General features: G+C 35.4%; 2 protein-coding genes across 2 annotated transcripts; both read right to left on the reverse strand.

The window, feature by feature from the left end:
• Positions 1–358: 358 nt before the first annotated feature.
• On the reverse strand, positions 359–13,050 carry LOC121427625 (63 kDa sperm flagellar membrane protein-like). The gene is made up of 14 exons (XM_041624123.1): positions 12,890–13,050; positions 8,851–8,880; positions 8,477–8,500; positions 8,041–8,064; positions 6,851–6,964; positions 6,290–6,417; positions 5,372–5,609; positions 4,979–5,125; positions 4,279–4,293; positions 3,625–3,744; positions 2,936–2,941; positions 2,113–2,183; positions 1,310–1,426; positions 359–989 (listed from the first exon to the last, which is right to left on the reverse strand). Exons 1-14 carry the CDS (start codon positions 12,945–12,947, stop codon positions 651–653), a joined length of 1,431 nt encoding a protein of 476 aa, XP_041480057.1. The 5' UTR covers positions 12,948–13,050; the 3' UTR covers positions 359–650.
• Positions 13,051–14,640: 1,590 nt separating this feature from the next.
• Positions 14,641–23,598, reverse strand: LOC121427760 (neuronal acetylcholine receptor subunit alpha-2-like). The gene is made up of 8 exons (XM_041624309.1): positions 23,458–23,598; positions 22,343–22,426; positions 21,852–21,973; positions 21,124–21,168; positions 19,404–19,510; positions 17,897–18,032; positions 16,628–17,125; positions 14,641–15,363 (listed from the first exon to the last, which is right to left on the reverse strand). Exons 2-8 carry the CDS (start codon positions 22,410–22,412, stop codon positions 15,256–15,258), a joined length of 1,086 nt encoding a protein of 361 aa, XP_041480243.1. The 5' UTR covers positions 22,413–22,426; positions 23,458–23,598; the 3' UTR covers positions 14,641–15,255.
• Between the last annotated feature and the right edge of the window lie 464 nt (positions 23,599–24,062).

Below are 24,062 nucleotides of genomic sequence, written 5' to 3' on the forward strand. Positions count from 1 at the left end.
AAGGTTGGAACCATTTATCAATGAACATTATTTTTGACAGTTTTAGTTCGAATACAAACGCGCATAGACTTTTTCCAAAAAGAACCAAATATAATATATTAAGATGTATGCATAGCCACATTATAAACCTGAGTTGTTACAGTTGACTATATTTTTTTTTCAAATGCAACCAAAAGTTTAGGGAACGGTTTAAACACCATTCTTTAAAGTTCATTCTCTTTTAATTTGATACGAATAAATATAATCAAATTTGATATATTTAAATTCAAAGTTACAAATTCACGTCATTCTTTTATCCTATTTGATTCAATTTCATTTTCGGAATACTAATCAATTTAAATCAGCTTTTAATTAAACATCAAATAAGGTCAGCATCACATGACAAAATGAGCTGTTTTTAAAGCACATGCACTCCATAATTCGTATATGATTTAAAAGTATTCATGAAAATCCCTGTTCTTTCGAATTAGCCAGCCGAGTGCTTGGTACACATTTTATTCATATTACTCTTCTACTAGTATTTATTTATGTCTTTCATTCTTCCTCTTTCAATTAACTTCACTTGTGTTTGTAATTTACGTTGTTCCCCCGAATAATCTAACTTCCACTACTTCAAAAACTGAATTAAAAATACTAAAGAGGTAATATTGTTAATGGAGCAAATAGGTAAGTAAAGTGGTGACGATGAGGCTTAGTACGCCACAGAACGGTAGATGGCGCTGTGACCCACTCTCGGGCTCGTCTGTTACGTAGTTCATAGTAAAATCCCAATTCATTCTCGGATCCCAGCTGTTGATTCGGGGAGTCCCGTAAATAAAATGGATACTGTCGTAGTTGCAAAGATCGAGGGGGAAGTACTCGCTGCAGCAGTAGTGGCACTGTACCCCGGGGCCCGGCGGGGTGTCCCTCCCGTAGGGAAAGATGTACTCAAAGCAGGATGCCTTCTCGGGGTCGGCTTCGAAACTGTAAAGTAGGTCATAGCACTCCTCCTGTCGAAGTTTCAAACGGAAAGAAGACGACATGATGACACAATTTTTTTTTAATCGTGCATCAAAATTATTTTAATGAAATTTGTAAGCCATTTGCAGGTATTGGTTGTTTTGTACAGACATATAGTGTACATAAAAAAACAAGAATTTAATTTTGAATGACAGGTATTAATAAAATCCAGTAAGTATTTAGAACAAAGTACAATGTTTGGATAAAAAATATATTAGTCATTTTAATTTCCTTACCATCTCGTTAATTATTATGGTCTCGACAAAATAACAGATATTGATACAGAATACTTCGAAGAAAAAAATCTTACCAGATCCATGCAACCTTTTCTGATCATGAATCCATCTCCTTTCGGGTTCATCTGAATAGTCTGATAACACGTGTCTGTTGGGTTTGGACACCTTTGGGCAGTGCCATTCTCGGATTCCTGCAAAAATGGGGATTGAAAATCACTAGTTTTCATGATGTGAAATTGAAGTTTAGCTAATTACGATGATATTATAACAGGCAAATTACATATACTAAGGTGTTTGTTCGTCCGAAAATTGAAAAATAAAGATTTATTAATCCAAAGATTTGTAGCTACATCCTAGGCCTATTGGTTTGTTGATCCAAAAAGAAATAGAGTTCTTTATTCCGAAAGTTTGTTATTCCAATGAATTTAGACTCTAAAAATAATTATTATGATATTATAAAATTAGGTTTGTTAGTCCGAAAATATAAACTTTTAAACCCTCACTATGTATTCAGACTATATCTAACCTTTCTAAATGACTTGTATATGAATATCTTTTATAATAACGTACGTATTCTTTCAGCTAAACATACACACAAAACAACAATTAACAACAATGACAAGAACTTAAAAAAAAACTTTTGGAATAATAACTCTTGTTTCGTTTACGGATTAACAAGCCCACAAAAAATGGTAATTGTTCAGCTTTGGCATTAATTAACCTTCGGAAACTCGAATCTTAATACTACAGAACCTTTAGAATAACAAACCTGCGAAATAAAGAGATTATACAAATATCAAGCATTGACGCCCTTTTGTTATTTTTTTCCATTGAGGTGGTAATAAGAATAAATGTAAATTAAACCGTGGAATCTCACCATGCGACCGTTGCATTTAACGTTGTCGATAGAATCCTGGCAATGGTAGCATCTGAAAGTGGTCGACCGAGCTGAAAATTAAAGCAAGTTACAGTATGTTTCAAAAGTCTAAGATGTTATTATTCAAAATGGAAGCACGTTGCGAAATAACAGGCAGAGTACTAGTAATTACTTGTAAAAGCTATTGATAGGCGAGGGGAAGGACATCTAAGTTTATATTTCGGTATGTAGTATGTACTGTTAATGTTTAAAAGAAACAAAAACGATTCCAGCAAAATTTCCCCAAAAGGGGGAAATGAAATGCGTTTAAGTTTGAAAAGTACAATGATAATAATAATAATATGCAACATTTATATAGCGCTTAATACAAATGTTTCTAAGCGCTGTATACTATTACCCCGGCTTTAGCACGGCTACCCTGATATGGCGCAACGAGCATTCAAGGAATTTCTTTCTACCGGGTACCCATTTACTACACCTGGGTCGAGAGTGGCAAACATAGATAAACGCCTTGCAAAAGGACGCTAGTGCTGCGGTGGGATTTGAACCCCGGTCCTTGTGGTTCAAAGTCCGAAGACTTATCCGCTGAGCCACAACACCTCTACAAGTACAAGGCATTTACATCACATCATCTCATAAATACATTCTAGATCCTTGCTTCATTGACATGGCATTTAGTTCGTGGTTTTTTTTTTTGGGGGGGGTCTGAATCATGTTAAATAGTGTTAGATTTGTTTTTCTTTATTGTTTAACTCTGAATTGGTATTAAATAGGCCAGTAATGAAGAAGAGGAATTAAGTAAATAATAATCATATCCACTTACCCATCGCTGTAAAAAAAAGGAAAAGGAAAGAAAGAAACGGGGGAAAAGGTGTTACTGTCATTAAAAAGTATTTACACTGCAAAATTTTTCAAAGTTCTAGACATTTTGAAAAATCACCTTATTACATGTACATATCTACTTTAGATTTAATTCATAAGAATTCATTGTGTGACTCCGCTGTACGGTTTCGTGAAAATGACCCGAAAGTCCAACTCATCTTGAAGCTTGCCCTATTACACTCTTACTGAGCAAGGGGGAGGGGGGCTACTTTGTTTTTGCAATAAGTTGCGTGTTATATCTAAATGGTTGGATCAATAAATGAAACTGGCAAATGTGTTGAGTGTGTTTTACAAGAGTGATGGCACATAAGATCAAACTGCTTAAAAAATCATTCAATATACACTCAACGCCAAATAAGTTTTAGGTACCAACGTTTGGATACATGCAGAGGGGCAAATAAGTTGTGTATAACTTTATGCCTACTTCCAAGGTAAATCCAAGGTAAATACATGATCGATTTTTATCAAAAAGACACAGATCCACATATAAAAACAACGTTTAATGACAATGGATACCTATATCTTACTAGTCATTTAGCACATATTCTGATCATGAAAGATGATACTGGGATTTTTTTTTTCCTGTATTGCTGAGCTGGTCATAGAGGAGAACAAAATCAATTTACTTACGTTCACAGTCGCCATATTGGGTGTAATCGTAGCCCTCGATGCATTTACATTCATACTCGGTATCTCCAACAGGATTACACATTTCTTTAGGCAAGGTACAGGGGTTTGAATCACAGGCGGCTGAAATTGATCACAAATCAACATTGATACACTATATCAGAATAATATAAAATCTCATTGTGTAATACAATGAAGACTTTTTTTCAATCTTGGGCATTTGATTTTTAATAAAATAAATAATTCATACATCTTTTTTGTACAGTGTAGTAAGTCTCATTTTAGTCACAGAAATAATAATAATTAGTAATCATCATATGCAAGTAAATTAAAAATTCTCAGTTTTTTATAATGCATAGCGAACTAGACTTTACTTACAAATAGAATTTGGCAAAAGTATTCCCATATAGAAACGTCTTTTAATCCTGATACTTGATCAAATCGTGATGAAATAGCCAACCTTGAAATATATTGGCTGTCCTTCAGTCTGAAATTAAGATATTTTTTATCACAATCGAATGCAAAATACAACTGTAAAATTGAAATAGCTATTTGGATAATTAAAAATATTTGTAAAAAAGGGAACATGTCTGAAAATAGAAGCAGATAGAGTCAAGATATATATATGATTTTACTTCATACACTATGAGTACTTACTGTTTGGAGGTATTTCTGTAAGAACAAGAGAAAGAAAATAAATATTATAAACATAAATATCTTAGATATTTAAACGAAATTTGAACTTGTCAATTTATTGACAAAGCTCTGAAAAATTTCTTTTCAACTCTAAAACTTTTCTTCATTACTGCTTCATGATTAACGAATTCTCAGTTTTACATCACCCCCCTCCCCCACAATTTTTCCCGCAAAAAAAATAACCTTCTTCATGTGCTTCATCTTATAAAACGTGTAATCAATAATTTTTTACAAATAAAATTTCATGATTTGTGTAGCTGTTAATGACTTACTATTGATACAAACGGTTGTTAAACAGGGAGTAAGTATACATACATGTTCAATGAAGTCTTTAAAGACTTCATCAACCATTTTCTTTGGAGACTAGCTGAAGGTCATACTTAGCTTCCAAAATAAATCTTAGGCCTTCCAAATGGTCTCTTAATAGCTTATGCTTCCTTGAAAGTATCAACTTATTTTTTGTAAGGTGAGTTAAACAGTTGGAACTAATGCCAATTCGCAACTATAATTTGCAATCGATTAACAGGATTTAATTTTTTTTGCAACCATCCTAATAGGGATTCCTTGCATATGCATGATAATGCTTTTCGGCAAGTCAGACTCATAAAATACTGATAACATTCAACACCTTGATAACCCAAATCATTATAAATGGCCTTACCGGAACAATCTCGACCGGGTCTGTTGGGATCCGTTGAGTCGTCTTGATAACCCGATTCGCACACACAGGTAAACGATCCTACAGTATTGGTGCAGTTAGCATTGGGGTCGCAGTCGTAGTCATCGGGGGACGCACATTCGTCGTAATCTGCATGAAAGACAACATTGTTGCTTTGAAAACTTACAAAGTAAACTGAAAATTCAACATTGGATTTTTCCATTGAGAATTGGAAAATCATGATAATGGTTGTATACATGTAGCCCGTTGATAAGCAGTGTTACAATTTAATGATACCATTTCGTTCAGAAGTTGGAAGTCCTCAAAACAAGCTGAATTTAAGGGGTATTGTTTATTTGCTGCTGCTGCTGTTGTCATTTTGGGTTCTTTTCGTACCTGTAACGGTGACTGTTGTTTCATCAATGGTTATACCAAGTGAGCCGGCCTCTGCAGCCAGGGCTGTCGTGAAGGCCTCTGTCGCTTCGGTCAGGTTCACAACCACAGGTTGGTTCGAGGCATCTTCTGTAGCAAATAGAACATTGTAGTCAGCCACGACTGAGCCACTTCTGAAGCCCGTCACCTCACAGCCGAGATAGATGTCTGCCATAGTACTGGCTAGGTATACGGTATCAACCTGGACAGGGAGGAAAAGGCAATACAAATCATTGATTTTTGGAAATAGAAATACAGACCTTCTGCCATGTCCAGGGGCGGATCCAGGATTTTCCAAGGGGGGCACATTTTCCCCAAGAAAAAAAAAGGTTGTCACTAAAAAGGGAAGTCACTTTGTCCCGCGTAAATAAAAGGGTCCTCACTTTGTGTATATGAACGACATATTGCCATTACAAATATTTTCTGACTCTCAAGGGGGGGGGCACGGGTCAGAAATGCTGCCCCCCCCCCTGGATCTGCCATTGATCGTGTCTATGCTAATGAGATATTAGACTGACATTTTACTACGACCATGCCTACCACAAATTATGGCTACATGTACGTCTTACTCGTTATACATGATAGACCACCTCTGTGGTTGACTATCTTCTTTCGCCTACTCATCTCTTTTTCTTCTTCTTCCTTTTCTTGTCTCATTTTACTTGTATATCTTCTTCCTTTTTCTTATTATTTCTCTTCCTTCTCTAATTCCTCATTCTTTTTGTTTTTCGTAAAGTAAAAACAAAATTTAACTGACCAAGAAAGAGTTAGATTTTTAGAATCGTTTTAAATTTTTTTCAATCGTTTTAAATTTTTTTCAATCGTTTTGTTTGTCCTTTTTTCAATCCAATTATCACCGATTAGAACTTTCAATAAACCTACCGCATCTTCTACATCTTCAGCTAAAGAAACAAAGGCTGCAGAGGTTGGGTCTGCAAGATCAGCGGAATACGATATAGTACTACCGCCAATCTGTGTGACTGAAAAGGAGCCAGAGATTTGCTGGGAGCCTGGTGGAAAAGAATGAAAAGATATTTGAAATATTTGATTAAAATTTAAGCTAAAAAGGCTTTCAGACAAGTGACCAAAATGACAGTTCCATAACCGTAAGCTTTAATGAAGCGAGTCCCATAACTTTCTGTTTGGTACTTTTACATAATAGGCGTATTATAATTTTCCCCCTGAGGTTTCTTGTAGGGTCAAAAGAATTAAATCTCGTATTCTACACCATCAGATAAACATGGGCAACACTTGGCGCTTACATGTAGTCTGGTATTTTGTTGATTTTTTTTATTACTTTTTTATTATTTTATTTTACTTTTTTATTCATCTAGCTTTTTTTTTTTTTTTTTTTTGGGGGGGGTTCTTCTTGTTTATTTTTCATTATATATTTTTTCTTGGGGGGGGGGTGGTCGTAGAATGGGGTAGGGATAATTCACAAACCTGTGCAGTTACTTCCGACTTTGGTATACCCTGGTTTGCATTCACACGTGTATGACTCCCCATCCGCCACGCAGTGTGTCCTGGCATCTGTGCATGGATTTGTCCCACAGGGATCTGCAAACAAATAGAAAAAAAATACACCAACGAAAATAAGAAACGACTGTTTTAGTACGTTCATATCATCATAAGATAACACGTGTTCATGGCTACTGTACAAGGCGCAGCTACACGTACTGTACATGTAGTGTCAATGTGTTCAAATCAGCTATTGAGGCACTGGAAAAACCATCCACTGACGAGGGGCAAATAAGCCACATCCAAGTAAATCCAAGTAAGTAATAGATAAATAATCTTCCAATTAATACTAGACAAATTATGTTACCCCCCCCCCCTTTGCATCAAGGAGTGGGGTTTTTGAAGTTATTACCATTTTTGCTTTTGAAAAATGTGATGAGTTAATGCCCCCCGATTTGGGTCAATTGTGAATTATACAGAGATTCCAGAGTAGAGTGACAACTCGTAATCTAAACGTCCATGTCTAATGGATGGACTTAGCATTCACTCAGTCCGCCATGACTTGTAAGCTCCAAAATCACTCATAATACACAATTACATGTAATTGCAAATTAATCAAAATCAAATTAAAATAAATTAATGACCTGCTTCATACAAAAAATGAATTAAACTGCTGTTCAATAAACTTGAAATGCATAATTTTCATTCGAAGAATCGATTTTAACCATTGCTACATGACTTGATTACACTGAAAAGCATTTGCGTAAAGTTCCACAATAATCTTTGTTGAAATGACTACGACCCAATCCCCAAATCAGAAATTAATCAGTTTTCATGTACTAGGGCCATTTTCTATATATCTATCCCTGCCTTCTTACATTTTAAATTGAACTCATTATATGTAATATTAGACCGGGAAGTATATACATTTTTTTTGTGACGATTGAATGATAATACGTGTATGATGGATATGACGGTTTTGTTTATTTTGCTTGTTTTTTTTTTCCTTTTACAATTGTTTAAGCATTATTGACGTCTACTAAGGGGCATAAAAAATTCTTTTCCGAATGCCCGACATTTTCCAGTAGCAATATTTGTGCTATGGCTCTCAGGCCGGATGTGCCCCCCCCCCCTTCCCCATGCGTTACTGCAAGATTGTTTTCAAGTACACGTACCTTGGACTGCTTCTTGCGTTGTTGCTGACAAAAGAGAGGGAAGAATGAAAATCATAAGATATACATGTAGTATGTTTAGAAATTATATTCAGTAAAAACAATCGAAAAACATTATATTTAAGACTACCTTTCTTTTGTCATTTTATCAAACTTATTTGAACTCATTATGCATTTATATTAAGGACATGCATACATGAAACGCATCGGACCTACGATTATTTGGGTAGAACCATAAAGGGTTTCAGTTTATGGTAATTGCCAACAAGATTGGCAAACTTTTTATATAATGTCAATATCAAAAAAGATAAAAAGTTCTTTGATAAAAAAAATTGATATGACCTCATTTCTTTGATAAATTCTCCATTAATACATAATAAATCTGACCCTAATCTCCATAAGTTATTCCCCTCGTCATAACCTCCATCATAATTCTCACCTGCCAGTAGAGTGACCACGGATTCTGCAAAAAGAAGAAGAAAACAGTAAGCATAATATCACATATGTATATTTTGATATTTTCATACTGATAGAAAAAAAAATTGCTCAAATATGTTGTTATAAGTATAATCCTGTATACAATGAAAATCAAATTAACATACTATTAGGTCTCAAAACGGAGAGGGAAAGAGGCAAAGAAGGAGATGGAGAAGAGGAGGAGGAGGTAATAGTAGAAGACGAATAAGAAGACGTGAAAAATATGTTTTAAAAAAATAAAGAAATATGATAAATAATAAATATTTGTCAAATAAATGTTATAGATCTACTGCACAAAATCTTATACATGTACATTTTAATGAAGTTTTTTCTTACCGTCTGTTGTCTGTGCATTTACAATGGAACCTGAAAGAAGAAAATATTAACGAAAAGGTCATTATCTAGTTGTTTTTTTACCCGCATGGTTTTCATCAATTTTAGAATTAAATATATCTCGGCAACGTTATTTTCATAATTTTTTTTCAAGCTATGACATTGATCATTGATCATTTATCATTGATAACATTATTGTCGACTTTAATTCCATTTTTTTCTGCTCGCTTTACATGCTTCCAACGTTCAGGTATCCGTATTCCCGAGGTAGATCTAGATATCGTTATAGAGCTGATCCCTATTCTTCTAACGTTAGTTAGGCCTATAATAGGTTTAAATCAAGTGATGGAGAGGCACACTTCCAAAGAAATTGCAACCAATATAAATGACAATCCAGATCATTTTTCTTACAACTTAGATGTAGCCTAGGTCTAGTCTAAACTCGAGTAGAATAACTGTCACTTGTCCTTGACAGAAAAAAATCTGTCTCGATCTAGTAAGTTGGGTATCTCATCTGTACTAGCAAGTATCACAGAATAAAACAGGCTGATTTTAGGGGGAAATTACATACAAGATATCATTACTGTTTAAAAACTTATGTAATCGATTATATACTATTCGTTCAAGCAGTTTAGAGAAACATGGTAAGAGGGATATTGGTCTATAATTTACAAATTTATCGGGGTCATCTTTCTTAAAAACGGGAATTACTTTAGATACTTTGAGTTTTGAAGGTACTTTCCCAGTTACAAAAGACAGATTAAATACATGAGTTAAAGGCAAGGCAATGGCATAAATGACACGCTTAACAACTTTACAATTTACGTTATCAATTCCACAACTTGCACTACTTTTAAGGCATTTACAAATATTAATCAATTCATTTATATGTATTTATATGTACAGGTGATAAAAAGAAGGAACCAACCACATTTGTTCGACAATAAAAATGAGAAGAATGAATAGATTGTGGGACCATATCACTAATATTTTTTCCAATATTTACAAAATACTCATTGAATGCATCAGATATTTCAGATGGTTGAGAATATATTTTTTGATCACATTTAAACACTTTGGGGATTAGATTTTTCTTCTTACCTAATAACTCATTAATAGTTTTCCATGTTTTTTTATACTTCTCTGATTCATGTATAATATTTTTTTGTAATATTCTTGACGAGATATACGAATGATATTAATAAGTTTGTTTCTGATTTTTTTAAATTTTCTCTCGTTACTGGCAAGTTTAGTTTGGCAAAATATTTTGAAACATTTATTCTTTTTTCTAATTAATCTTAGAATTTTGTTGGTAACCCACGGTTTTCTATTTCTTCTTCTCCGTTTTTGTTGTTGAAGAGGAAAATGTTTATCATAAAGTTTGATAAAAATTTTCATGAATAAATTATAAGATTTTTCAGCATCGATACATGCTAGTACCATAAGAGCACTAGTATTCAACCTGGCATAATTCAAAGATTTTGACATATTTCCAAAAATATTTAGAAATATGGAAACTATCTTAATTTCATACCTTTGTTATTTCCAGGGTAATCTGTTGTCGGTATTTTCTTTATCAATCTGTCGACTGTATGCGCGTAGGATCGAATTATGCGCCGATGGCCTTTTGCACTGAATTGCACTAGTATTCAACCTAGTGAGGATAGATAGCAAATCTCAAAAGGGTTTATATTGGTAAATTAGATCTAGATCTATGTAAGTCTCTGGCTTTGAATAATTCCCTGTTTGGTCTCATCTCAAATGGTCTAGTCCATAGTCGGATGGGACAAGGGCAGATTGAGAGACAGGACCATCTTTCATCGCTAGGTTGAATACTAGTGCAGACGGGTTGAATACTAGTGCAAAAAAACGTCGCCGTATAATTCGATCGCCCGTGCACACAGTCGACTGGTTGAAGAAAAAAATAACGGAAAAAGAATAACCAGCATTTGCTCTTAGAAATAAGACGGGTCTGAAATTCAGGTAAATTCTATGTTTCTATACAGTGCGTATCAAAAAAAAGTTTACACTTTGAAAAAGTCCTGGGAATTAAAAAATACACAACACGTGGGTAATTTTTTCACATATGATCTTGGGTTTGGGTCTCATTTATCCAATGAAAGTAAAAAAATTTGTCAGAATGTTCACTTGAGTGAGCACTGTCCATTTCTGTAAAGCTCGCAGAAATCTGTTTGCGCAGAAATGTTCGTTTTCATGCTGTGTCAAGTCGAAAGGACGAAATCAAACTGACACTACGAAAGATTTACCATACATTTCTCTTGCACTTTCAGTCAATTGGAATAAAACGGATAGATTTAAGCATTTTGTGACAATTTTGCCACCCAAATTGAAATTTCAACATTCAATAAGCACAACCTTTACCCTATTTGTGCCAGCTGGATCTGAGGACATAACTGAATCTGAACAAAAGTTTATATCAGACATCTCCAGCATTTTTTCACTAAGTTTTTATCATTGAAAGTTGGTTTACATTTCATTTTTCATTTAATACTTGTTTCTCCACACTTTTCCCAAGCTTAGCGATGATTAACAAAATGAAAATCAAGCTTAAGCCATTCCATGTAAATCACAGCTCAGTGTAAAGCAAATATCGTCACGATGGCCTCGGTGTGTGGGGTAGTGGGGTGGGGCAAAATGCACTCTTCGAAGTGTTTTGGGCAAGGAAACAAGTCAAACAATGTAGACGATATCTTCAAATCACTTTTACTAGCTAAATTCCATGTGTTCTTCATGATTAAGGGCTACTTTTATTCGCATAACTATTTCAAATTTCTGCGCAAATCATTTTTCACTAACTTTTCAAAAGTAAGTGGTGCTCACTCAAGCGGAAATATTTTTCGACAGTTATATCGTCATTTGCTTTAATGGACCTGTACCAATGTTAAAATGTGGAACAATTTTCAGGATATTACAAATGTATAGTTTTACAGGATTTTATCAATGTGTAAACTTTTTTTTGATACGCACTGTATATTTGAGGAAACTCTCCAAACGGGTTGAATACTAGTGCCTTGCCTTACGGTACTTCACTCCAGTCAACGTTATACAGTTCAACAAAAAAACTATTGATCGTTGATTCATTGATTTTCATTGAAGTGTAATATTGGGCTGAATCATTCTTGAAAATTCCTTTCTTGTAACAAAAAATTGGCATGTGATCAGTTATTGCCTATTGGAGAATAAAGCACACCCGAGATAATATCACTTTCATTTGTTAATATATTGTCAATAATAGATTGAGATGTATTAGTTACACGAGTTGGCAAGTTAATTTCAATAAAAGCCATATTGTGCAATTGTATTCATTAAATTAATTAAATTAAATTAAATTAAATTAATAGTATTATTTGAAGTAATAGTCAATAAATTAATATTATAATCTCCAAGTAGATATATTTCTTTGTTTTCTTTTTCCGGTATTTCCGGTATTTTGTTCAGCGGAACAGACACTGTCAGTCAGTGAAACTGACAGTGAAGCTTTGAGTTTGATCTAGGCCCCTAACTTAGATCTAGATCTAGGCCTAATGTTAATGGTAGAACTAACGTTATATAGACTCTTACTATTTGCAGGAGGTTATTCCCCGGCACCGGGGCCTTGCCCTTGCCCGCTTAGTTCAATAGTTGGCCTTGGCCTTGCCATCATTGCCATTGGGCCTGGCTTTGGCAGCGAAGGGTTTTTTTAAAATCTTTTTCCATCCTTTTTTTTCTTCTTGAAATTCAATTTCATCACATCTAGAATCTAGTCTTTGGCATGGACTAGGCCTAGCGTTGAAGTCAGACTATTGTCAGGTCTGATTTAGACCTTAACTTCATCAAAATCTAACAAGTAAGGAACAATCTTCACAAAAAAACACACACACACAAATCTGTGACATGCAGATAGGCCCAGGCCAGTGCCGAACCCTAGCCGCTAGTGGAGACTGTACGGCAACCAGACCGGACAGCGCCGGGCAAACACAACATGCAGCACCGTTTCATTAATCATTTTTATTACGACTCTCGGGCTCATTACGAATCTTACCTGTAAAAGTGAGAAGCAAAGGTAAAACCACCAACATCCAATGCAGGTGGCTGGACATCTTGAATACGTGGGATCTTAAATTCCAACCAGCTGAACCTTATTTAGTCTTAAAACATGGGTTTTAATGGTGTTTTATTCATGCCTCCATTGAAAAAAATTATCCAGCTGCCAAGTTTCGGTATGCTTCGTATGTGTTTCTATGGAGATCCAGTTAAGCGCATATGTGCGCGTGCGCGGAATCGGCTGCTGCGCGCATTTGCTATTACGTCACAATAAAGAAGTTCATTGACTTGCGGGGTAAAACGCAGGGGTCAAATGTATTGTTACGTCATGAGTAATAATAAAAACATAAAAAAGTGGGAGAAACAGTGATAAAACCAGCTGGACTCATGTCGACAATAAATTGCAATTTTTTATGAAGGAAAGTGCAGCGAAGTTAGAAGTATTTTCAATGTTAAAACGTTTTCGCCTTTATACGTTTTATCACATGTTTATTTTACCAATACTTACCTAAATACTGATACAGAAATGTTTATATAGAGTTCTTTCTACAGCCGCCCGAAGTTCCTCGCCGTGTTCTTCTTCGTTGGATGCCACATTATGAGTGAATGATGTCACAAACGACCGAACTTCGCTTGGAATTACGAAATTCTAGAAGGGTAGCTGAAGAATACTTGATGGCGCGTTAAACATTGGCTGTACCATATCGGAGTGATGTTGGCAATACTTCTCCATCTTAAATATAAGGTCTAATGTAACTTTGGATAACCTTCAATCCTCTACTGAAACACTCAAGGTTATGATATAACCTTGTTCTCAGTTACATCACCATGTGTGGCAAAATAAGGGTGGCAATGTTTGGATTATTTTCTCTTTTTCTATGGGACAAATGCTTGATTTTCTTACACTGTCAGTTTCCAATATAGCTATTCATCATATAACTTGACTCTTATGTTAATTTGATTCTTTAAATTATTTTTTATTAATTAAAAAAAGAGATTGAAAAATGAAAATTTTCTTGCCATATAACTTTCCACCAATAGAGGGCGTACAAAAAAAATTCCCAAAATTCAAGTTTTTGAGCACTCAGGTGAATACAAAAATTATTCCCAAGTTATTAATGAAAAATAAATTGCAACTGTATGGAATTTAGTAATTTTGGTCACATAAGTGATATTTTAATGATTTTTTAAAGTGTGTGCTATGTACAGCATTGGCATACCATAGTCCTACCTGTAGATTCACCACAGGCAGGATGGTAGCAGTAAACAAGTGCACTGAAAAGTTCTTTAGTTGAAAGGAGGTAGTGCAGTTAGAGCTGTAAATGATTCACCCCCTTAGAAAGTGCTTTCTTTTGAACAGTCCATGATTAAAAGGGTACACGTACAGAAGACCATTTCACTACGGTGCGCCAATACAAGTCATTCAAGGGGAACAAAAACACAGCGCAACAAAGACTTTCAGATGAAAGACTTCATTATGTTTGACTAAGGACCCTATACTGATGTTCAAGTTCATTCAGGGGAAACTAGCAACGAATGAGTACACATGCGCAGACGACCCCCCCCCCCACTCCCCACATACACACCCTCACGCAGGTAAATCATGTGACATGTTTGTACCAATCGCGATGCTTGACATAACACACCTACATGATCACAAAACGTACATATTTCTCATTTACAAGTTATTCCTGATTAGAATTCCATATATTTCAGTCTAACAAAGTTCACAAATGATCAATTTAGTCCTTTCAGTTTATTCGATTTATGATGGCGAAAAGTGATGATGCATAAAAGAATTATACAATTTATTCATCAATGAACAGTTAGGTTTTACATTGTGGCTATCAAAAAAGTTGCAAATTTAACATTTTCCCACCTAGAATGTCATTGATGGACTTCATCCTTTATATTGTAGGATGATCTCAAAATCGTCTACATAACGTGATAAGAAATAGTTAACATGAGGGAAAGTTCTCTGCAAATATTCTCAATGTATCTATAATTATGATTGATATTCATATTCTATCATTCTTGCTTTCAAAAAAGGAATGTCGAAATATGGACAGATGATAGAGTACGAGAATCACAAATAAAATGCATCATATCGCAATAAGTATGAAAATAATCATATCAGCCATAAAATATCCAATTGACCCTCAAAATTCCAGCAACGATTGAAAATTATTTTATTTTTTTATAATGAAAACTCCTTACTTTCCTCTACTTTCTATATTTTAGGCCCTACCACTTTTATACCCCCAACCACAAAAGGAATTACGTCACTGATTCTAACATAATCACAGGTCCACATGAGAATTTCATTTTCTGATCATACTACCGGCAAATTACTCTTGGTTGCATTTAGACAAAGAGGGCGCCTGTCGAAATGCCGAGAATGATGGCAGTACAAACAAAAGCCGCGACATCGATGATGACGATGGTCCGTGATCGAGTTGAGCCGTCTCCTTCCTGCAAAGAAATTACCAAAGGGGTATAACACAAGATGATTAGCTTGTTGGGGTAACACATGAGACCATAGGTGTGTGGCGTTCAAGGTTCGAGTTTCTAGACGGAATTTCTCATAATCAATGATGAAGTTTTCGACTGAAATCTAGAATTTCTGGAACTAATTGTTCAAAAATTTACCTGGGGGCCCGTTTCATAAAGCTGTTCGTAAGTTACGAATGACTTTACGCGCGACTGGTGACCCTTTCTTATGCTACATGATATCTCTATGTACATGATGTAACTGCACCTATAAGAACTGCCTAAAGTTGTGCGTAGAGTCTTTACGAACAGCTTTATGAAACACCACCCAGGCTATATTATATAAATAGTGTACAATCTATTGTACAATATACTGGATTATATGTACGACAAATATAAAATTATCCCGAGTGCAGGTTTATTTCTCCGAGGCCGAAGGCCGAGGTGAAATAGGCTTGCACGAGGGATAATTTTATATTTGGAGTTCATATAGTCCAGTAATGTTGTATGATAGAACGTTCACTATTTATTATAGTAAATAGATCCCTCAATCTAAGCCCCCCATCATGGATTTAGCCATCCAAAAATCGAAAGTTATATTGTACATATGTACAATATAACTTTTTGAAGGGAGGTCACGTGGTACAAATCCAGCCAATCACAGCTCGTATTTTACTACCACTATTTACTATAAGTAAGTATAGCTGGAATTATTTGTCCGAGGTTGGACTGGCATTACTATTTTCCCCGAGAGGCGGAGCCCATTTCCCACTATTCTTTCGAAATAAAAGGCCTGGTATAAAGGTCTGCGACGTCAATGATGCTAGTGCACTACTCGTATTCCATCATTGGCGTCACGGAATAGTAAATTTTCTTCAGTGGGATGAAAATTTTGACAAAGAGGGTATAACCATCTTCCCCCATCCCCATTAATCTTTCGTCCGCACCTGGTGCCAGCTGGGAGTCCAGTAAAAATAATGATACCATTTATGTCGTTGTGGCGTTCCCGCATTATGAGTATATCGCGCTCGCACTATTTGAATAAGGCTTATGAGATTTTGTATTATGTTGATTTATAAGAATAAAGCTTAGAAGTGACTATTAGGATTACCCCTTCAAAGAAACAACAAAAATCAACTTCGAGCGACAGGGAAAATGTGGCCGAAAAAAAATTCCGGGCTCCCCTATTGGCGAAGGCTGGATCCGCCCCTATGGAGAAGGTTAAGATCTTAATGTATTTTCTTACAATAAGCTGCCCTGGCTTTTCCTTGGGGTGGCAGCGGTATACGAGGCCATTGTAAATACTGACGAGAGCGACGATGAGCATTCCGCCGATGATGAACCGACCAAGCCTGGTTGTCGAATAGGCGGGAACCTCGGCACTAACAGCTGCAGAGAGCACCACCAATGCGACAAAGATGAGCCCTGCGAATATGATCCGTTTCCCAGCCGACGACGGTCCGATCAAGAAGACTATGAGGATGAGCCATGTCGTGATGACAGAAGATGCGATACGACCGTGTGTCTCTCGTCGACGTACCAATATGGAGAACGTAACACTGTCGTAAAACTCACCAGGACAGCACTGGTAGGCAAATGCCTCACGCGTGACCTTTGAGTCGACGATCTCCCAGATCGGATGGTCATCCGGATTAGTCTCTGACAAGTCGATGGTGTCGGATATCGGATAAACGGTTATTGTAGTGTTTGCGTAGGACCATGATCCGAACTTCATTCTGCATTCCTATAGAAGCAATCAAAAGAGAAGCACGCCCTTTTCTTTTTTTTAGGTGTCTTGACATGATATAAAATTATAATGCACATATTACACAGTTATAGTCTTTATAGGCAAAATACATATCTTATCAAATGAATTGCAGTTCCGCATCCTTACAAATCAGGGGCGGAACCCCTGGCGTTTAGATGGGTGGGGCTTTGGAGCCATCCCCCCCCCCCACAAAAAAAAGAACTTAATTAACTCCTCGATCAAGAATATAAGAAGAAAAAAGGGAAAAAAACGAAAGTAAAGAGTATAGCTCGAATATACATTACTTTCCGGGTATAGGTATGTCATTGAAAATGTATCACAAAAATAGATTTTCATTTTAAAAGGGTCCAATTTTTGCCCGTTCGCTCAGAAATTTTTAAGAAAGGCTGTTTTTCACACATGCCGTGCTATATGCTGCCTCAACTTTGTTGGCGCAATACGCAAATGCATGGGCAGCTCGTTGGATTTTGACGACCGGTGGATGATGTCTATTCTTGATACAAAAATTAGGTGTATCATGTTTCTTGACCCATACTTCTTTTTTCGATATCTTTTATTTTTGGCTCTTTTACGCCCATTCTTCTTTTTTTTCTCACTGACGGGGCCTCCTTCCCTTTTTTCTTACTGAATAAAATCACCCCCTGTATAAGACACCAATCTTAAACATTATCAGTTAGTATAATGTCAATCAACATTGACATCGGCAAGTTTGTGAAACAGGGTCCAAGCATAATGAATTTGGTTTACATGTTGATCGTAGGGGTAGTCTTTCAAATCCATAGTACAAGTTGATTCCAGCTGCAAAGGAGGAAAGTAGAATATCCCGCCCATATCGAGTACCACAGCATAAGCTTCTGTCACTAGGCTATTCAGCGGTGAGTCGCTGTATAGGACGAAGTGTATAAGACAGATTTCAATATTAGGATGTTGAAGAGAAGAATTACAATCTACCCCCCCCCCACCGAAAATGGCAATGATAAGAAATAGATGAATGAATAATTAAACAGATGAATTTATGATCAGATAAAAGGCTAAATAAATGAGAAATCAATGATTGAATAAATATGTAATTGAATCTAATTAATAAAGAAATTAACATAATTAAAACAATAAATGAATGAACTTATTGACTAAGATGAATAAGAAAAAAAATAGAAATAAATACATGAATAGCTAAATGCGTATCAACACAAGATTTTAACCACATTAAAGTTTTTATCATATCCTGCTTTCTGTAAAAGCTAATGAATGATAGTTGACGTAAATCGTTAGAGCGCAAACTTTAACTAAGAAAATTGCTTTAAAGACTTTTTTTTCATTTTTAACTTTTCTCCTTGCCAAACACAGTTGGTTACACTTCGTAACTCCGAAGGTTCGTAATTGCGAAACACGTAAATTGCCTATAATCGTTAATCCGAAAACGTAAAAGGGTTCGTTAATCCGAACATTTGTGGCGTTATTTCGAAGGTTCGTTAGTCCGAAAACGAAATAAGGTTCGTTGTTCCGAAGGTTCGTTAATCCGAAAACGAAATAAGGTTCGTTGTTCCGAAGTTTCGTTAGTCCGAAAACGAAATGAGGTTCGTTAATCATTACGTTCTCGGACTAACGAACCTCATTTCGTTTTCGGATTAACGAACCTTCGGAAATATGAACCTTCGGAATAACGAACCTTCAGAATAACGAACCTTCGGAAATACGAACCTTCGGAATAACGAACCTTCGGAATAACGAAGCTGCGGAATTACGAATTGCATGCAATAGTCATACCAACGAAACCGTCTTCAAACCGACCGATATAAGATTTTGTAGGTCTGAAGCCGTGCTCGAGATGGCTGTAGCATAAGGAACAGATTTGTTCTATCTCAAAATAATGGTTTGAAAGGGGTTATAGACGTGACCGTGGGTTTCCGGAATTCGTAACCTTTTTTTACTGAAAATTTTCACAAATTCACCAAAAGTTTGCACAAAATCCTTCGATATTTCTTTAGAAAATGAAAAATTGTCCCAATGACAATCTCGGTCGCTTTTCTCTCTCGCTTTTGAGTTTCTTTTTTTAAAATAAAGTATATGCATGTTGTCCCCGTAATTAATTATGCGTATGCAAAGGTTATAGAAAGCAATCACACCGCGAAAATCGGATAAGGAACACGCTCTATCTGCGGATCTTGATAATCGAATATGCTGAAAACACCTTTTATGATCGAAAAATTATTGGTGACAAAGGGAAAGAGAATGAGATTAAAATTAAGGGTACCTGTAAAGCGATATATCAGGCACCCATATCTCAGATGGTCGGATATGAATCTCGGTGATGTTTCCAAAATCTGAGTGATTCCAAGATAATCTCGGATCATTCCAACCCTGTATGAAGTGATAAAACAGATTAATAATCCTCTATTGATATTACCTAAATTATTAACAGTGTACACGTCTACAATTCACCATGTTCACTATTGTCCTTGGACCGTATTCTGAAGTCGGGTTTAACTTAGACCATGGTATATCTCTGCGCTAAAATTATGGAAAGCCAAAAGTGTTAAAATTGTTATTAAAGGCCAAGTCCACCCCAGAAAATTGCTGATTTGATTCGATAGAGGAAAATCAAACAAACCTAACGCTGCAAATTTCATCGAAATCGGATGTAAAATAAGAAAGTTATGACATTTTAAAGTTTCGCTTATTTTTCACAAAACAGTTCAATGCACAACTCAGCGATATGCAAATGAGAGAGTCGATGATGTCCATCACTCACTATTTCTTTTTTTTTTTGTTTGAATGATACAATATTTCAATTTTTACAGATTTGACAATAAGGACCAACTTAACTTAATCATAAACTGTTAAAATAATGGTAATTACACATGTTCAGGGAGAAATAAAACTTTGTTTCACGTAACAAGGAGGGGAAAATTAGAATATTTCATATAATAGAATAGAAAACATCCTTTGTCGAAAATCGTTGAATCCAAACAGCACACTCTAAAGAAATAGTAGGTTTACCCAATATTGGGTAAAATGGGAACATGCATGTTGGTTGGGTAAAAAAAATGACGCAAAGTTGCGTTGAAATAGCTCTTTATGGGGTTTAAAAATACTCAGCAAACATGCATGTTCTCTTTTTACCTAATAGGGGGTTAAATTTTACTCAGTATTTTTAGAGTGCAGCTAGTGTCGTCCAGACTCTGAACAAACGATATTTGCAACCTTTCTTCAGCTCCGAATCTTAAGACGATCTTTTGTCCCAATAAAAAAAAACTATTTAGGCTGCATGTTCATAGTGATTTGCCAAGCATTTTCAATAGATTCTCAACGTTCCAAAAAGTGGCTGCGGAAACTATATTGATGCAATCAAATTAACGAGCAACAAACTATGGAATAGAGCGATATATAATTATGATCTCGAAGTTTCCATAGTTTCAAAGTTTCCATAATGCTTGTCAGAGAGATGATAGACCAAGTGAAAGTATCCCAAATGACTAAGTATAAACCTGACAGAATTATAATCTCGCTTCTTAATTATCCCAGAGCTTATTTTACTACATCGGATTAGTATCACGTCTGATCGCGGGTAATTGCCTAACCCGACCTTTCGTGAAAAGGATCTCCGAAATAAGGCTGGGTCCAGTTTACACGAAGCTTTGTAAAAATTATCAGTCAAATAAACGAATGATCGGGTCTGATTTATCCGATTCTTTGTGAAAATTATGAACCAAATATACAAAGAGGCGGGTAATCTAGAACTTGGGAGCGTTTCATGAAACGACTTGTCAGAAGTTTTATCCGACAAGTCCTAATTTATCCAACAGTTACCATAGTAACAGTGCTTCTTGGTCAATCAGAATAAAGAAAGATTGTCAGATCTGACAACTTGTCGGATAGAAATGTTGATGAGACGCTCCCAGACCTCTTCTCAAATGGTCGGGTTGTAACGCGATCATCCGACGCGACGCGATAATATGGCACAAGCCACCTACCACATCCAGCCAGGCGTTCACATCGATGGTTCCCTTGAAAATATCCTGTTGGAAATATGTAGAAAACAAGTTCTTTCAAATTATGTTATTATGTTTCTAATCTCCATCATTATTCCGATTCGAATAGCATTGCTATATTCTTTTTGACACTAAATTATAATGTATAATCCTTTCTTTAATTCATGAAACGTTTCTACATAGAATGATTTTTAAGTGTATGAATATAAATCTAATTCACAGTTTTCAGGATGATGAGGTGAAATCTTATCAACGAACTATTCTGTCAGAGTTATCAATGTCTATTGATTTTTTTTTAATTATTGATAAATCTGTATTCTGTGTGTTGCTGCCCTCTACGTTCGTTGATATTTATTTCTATGAAATAGTGATCCTGATCAAATGATTGGCTGTCATCTGTCACGTGATCAGTAATCTGTTAGTTACCATCAACATCAATTATCATATCGAGATATTTTTCTCCATGACAGTGTATAATAGTAACAATTACAACAGCAACAAAATTGATGATAATATGATTACTTAAAATGATGATAATAATAATAACAATGGCACTTTGTTTCCAGACTGTCCGCAGCATAAGATGAAATGTACAGAGTTTGTTTATAAATATAAAAAAGCAAACTTAAACATAAATACAGCACTACTTGATAACAAATATATATATTGCTCTTGATTTTTATTATTATTTTCATAATAATTGTACTGACCAGTCCACGCAGTTTGATTAATGTCATCCCCATACCAACATCGATCTCTCTGTCATATCTAGGCAGAAGTTCTTTGTCGTAATCTCTAAACAGAGATTTTCTCAAACGAGCATAATCATCATCTGGGGAAGAAAATAAATCAAAATCATAAAAACGAATGAACGAGAAATGAAATATAAAATACATCGATTTAGAAACAATCATTTTACAAGGCTCAGTAGAATATCAGTGAAAAGTATATAAACCTATATAAATTAATGATAAAAAATGTTGTAATGTCCATGTCTCTGTGGTATGTAGTCCATAAGATCGTAGTTCCAATTTTCTATCTAAAAAAGGGATGCGTCGGTTGTAGGAAAAGTCGCCTCTCATGAATCCGAATATTTGAATAAGTTTATTAAAACAAAAAAAAATAATAAATCAAACCAAGCACTGGATAAATAATAATCAAACTATGTTCAGGAAGAGTGATTGGTGATTGGTTGTCTTACCATTCTGAGCCACTGCGCATGTCAGCAAGGCCACGCCCACTAGGGCTAGGTATGCCAGGCAATACTTCATGACACGGACTCTTTCTGAACAAAAAAGATAATGATTAATCTAAAATAAAAAATACCCATGAATAAGAATATTATCCCTTCAGCTGATTGTCTAATATAATATACAATCATTTCTGTTTTAACAGTTTAATAAAGTCAAAAGTATTTTAAATCCTATGCGTATTTATGAATAAAGCGTATCGACCCATCCGTATTTTATGTGAAAATAAGATTGTTAGAAACAAATTGGTTTCTATTTAACATAAGTATTTGTAAATAGGCATATATTTCAACTATAATTTGAGAGAAATTTAATGTTATTTACTCCAAAATTCAGGGTGTAAAATCAATCCAGATAGACTGTAATTAGGAACCAATCGAGTTCTAGATGCAATTTGAATTCTACAGATTTATTTTTTTAATCTTAAAATATTCAGAATAAATCCCTCGAGATTTAAAGCAAAAATTTAGGATTGAGATTAAATTTTGATTGTATCGTTGAGATCGCAAACTTAATATCTCGCAATATCTCGTGGGGGATGCTGGGGTCATTACCAATTCACCACGCGAGCATGCATGAATGAAACTGATGACAATCTATCACTATTTGTCCAAATTACAGCAGATGTCGCAGATCCAAAGGGACTTGTGGGATTCATCCCCCATTTTTTAATGAATTACAGAAACGTTAAAAAATCTATTGTTACATCCCTCCACCTGCGCTTTCAAAACCACCCCACAGCCTCTGATAAATACAATCAAGATGTCGATGGTTAAACATTAAATCTTAATTGGGAAAGGGGTGAATTTATTTGACAGGGGTACGTTGAAACAATCATTTTTAATGATCCTTTGGTGCTAAAAATGAGAAATTTGTTGTATATATATAGAATTAATGAAGGGAGATTTTGTGATATTAAAATCAACAGGAATATTTTTATTTGAATAGTAAGTAATAGATTATCGCGGTTTAATATTGTTTCAGTCTGTATATAAGGCGCCAAGTTAATTATGATTATGTTTTCAATAGGTAAAAATGAAATGAATAATTGTATAAATTAACTTACCGCGTTCAAATTTCAAATTCAGCTAGTGCCGCAATCGTGAATCAAACTGCTGTTGAGTTCCATAGCTTTTTGACCAAATGAGAGGATTAAAACTTGGAGGAGTTGACGAATTTAACACCAAGTGTGTTCTTTGTTGCAGGTAGATATAATGTTCACAGTTTTTGTTAGGGGCATGCGCAGCGATTTGTTAAGAATTTTTGTCAACCCAAGGGGGCGGCGAGGCGACTCCCCCCCCCCCCTCAATATTATTTATACATAATGCCCCTAAAAAACTATAATCATTAAAGGTAAAAATCATCACCACAAAAATTGTTCACATTTTTTGTCAGGGGAAATGCGCAGCGATTTGTTAAGAATTTTGTCAACCCAAGGGGAAGGGCGGCGAGGTGACCCTCCCCCTCAATATTCTTTGTACATAAAGCCCCTAAAAACCCAATTATTAAAGGTAAAGGTCATCACCACAAAATTTGTTTGAATTAACAAAATCAAACAGGGCGTAACATTGAAGATTTATAAAAGTTCAGATATAAACTAGAAAGCTTATTCGGTGCAGAGGACAGGAGACTGTCTCCCTCTAGATTTCTAACCAGGACTCCCCCCCCCCA

The sequence above is a fragment of the Lytechinus variegatus genome, chromosome 14, assembly GCF_018143015.1.
Source record: "Lytechinus variegatus isolate NC3 chromosome 14, Lvar_3.0, whole genome shotgun sequence".
In the NCBI taxonomy this organism is placed as follows: Eukaryota; Metazoa; Echinodermata; class Echinoidea; order Temnopleuroida; family Toxopneustidae; genus Lytechinus; species Lytechinus variegatus.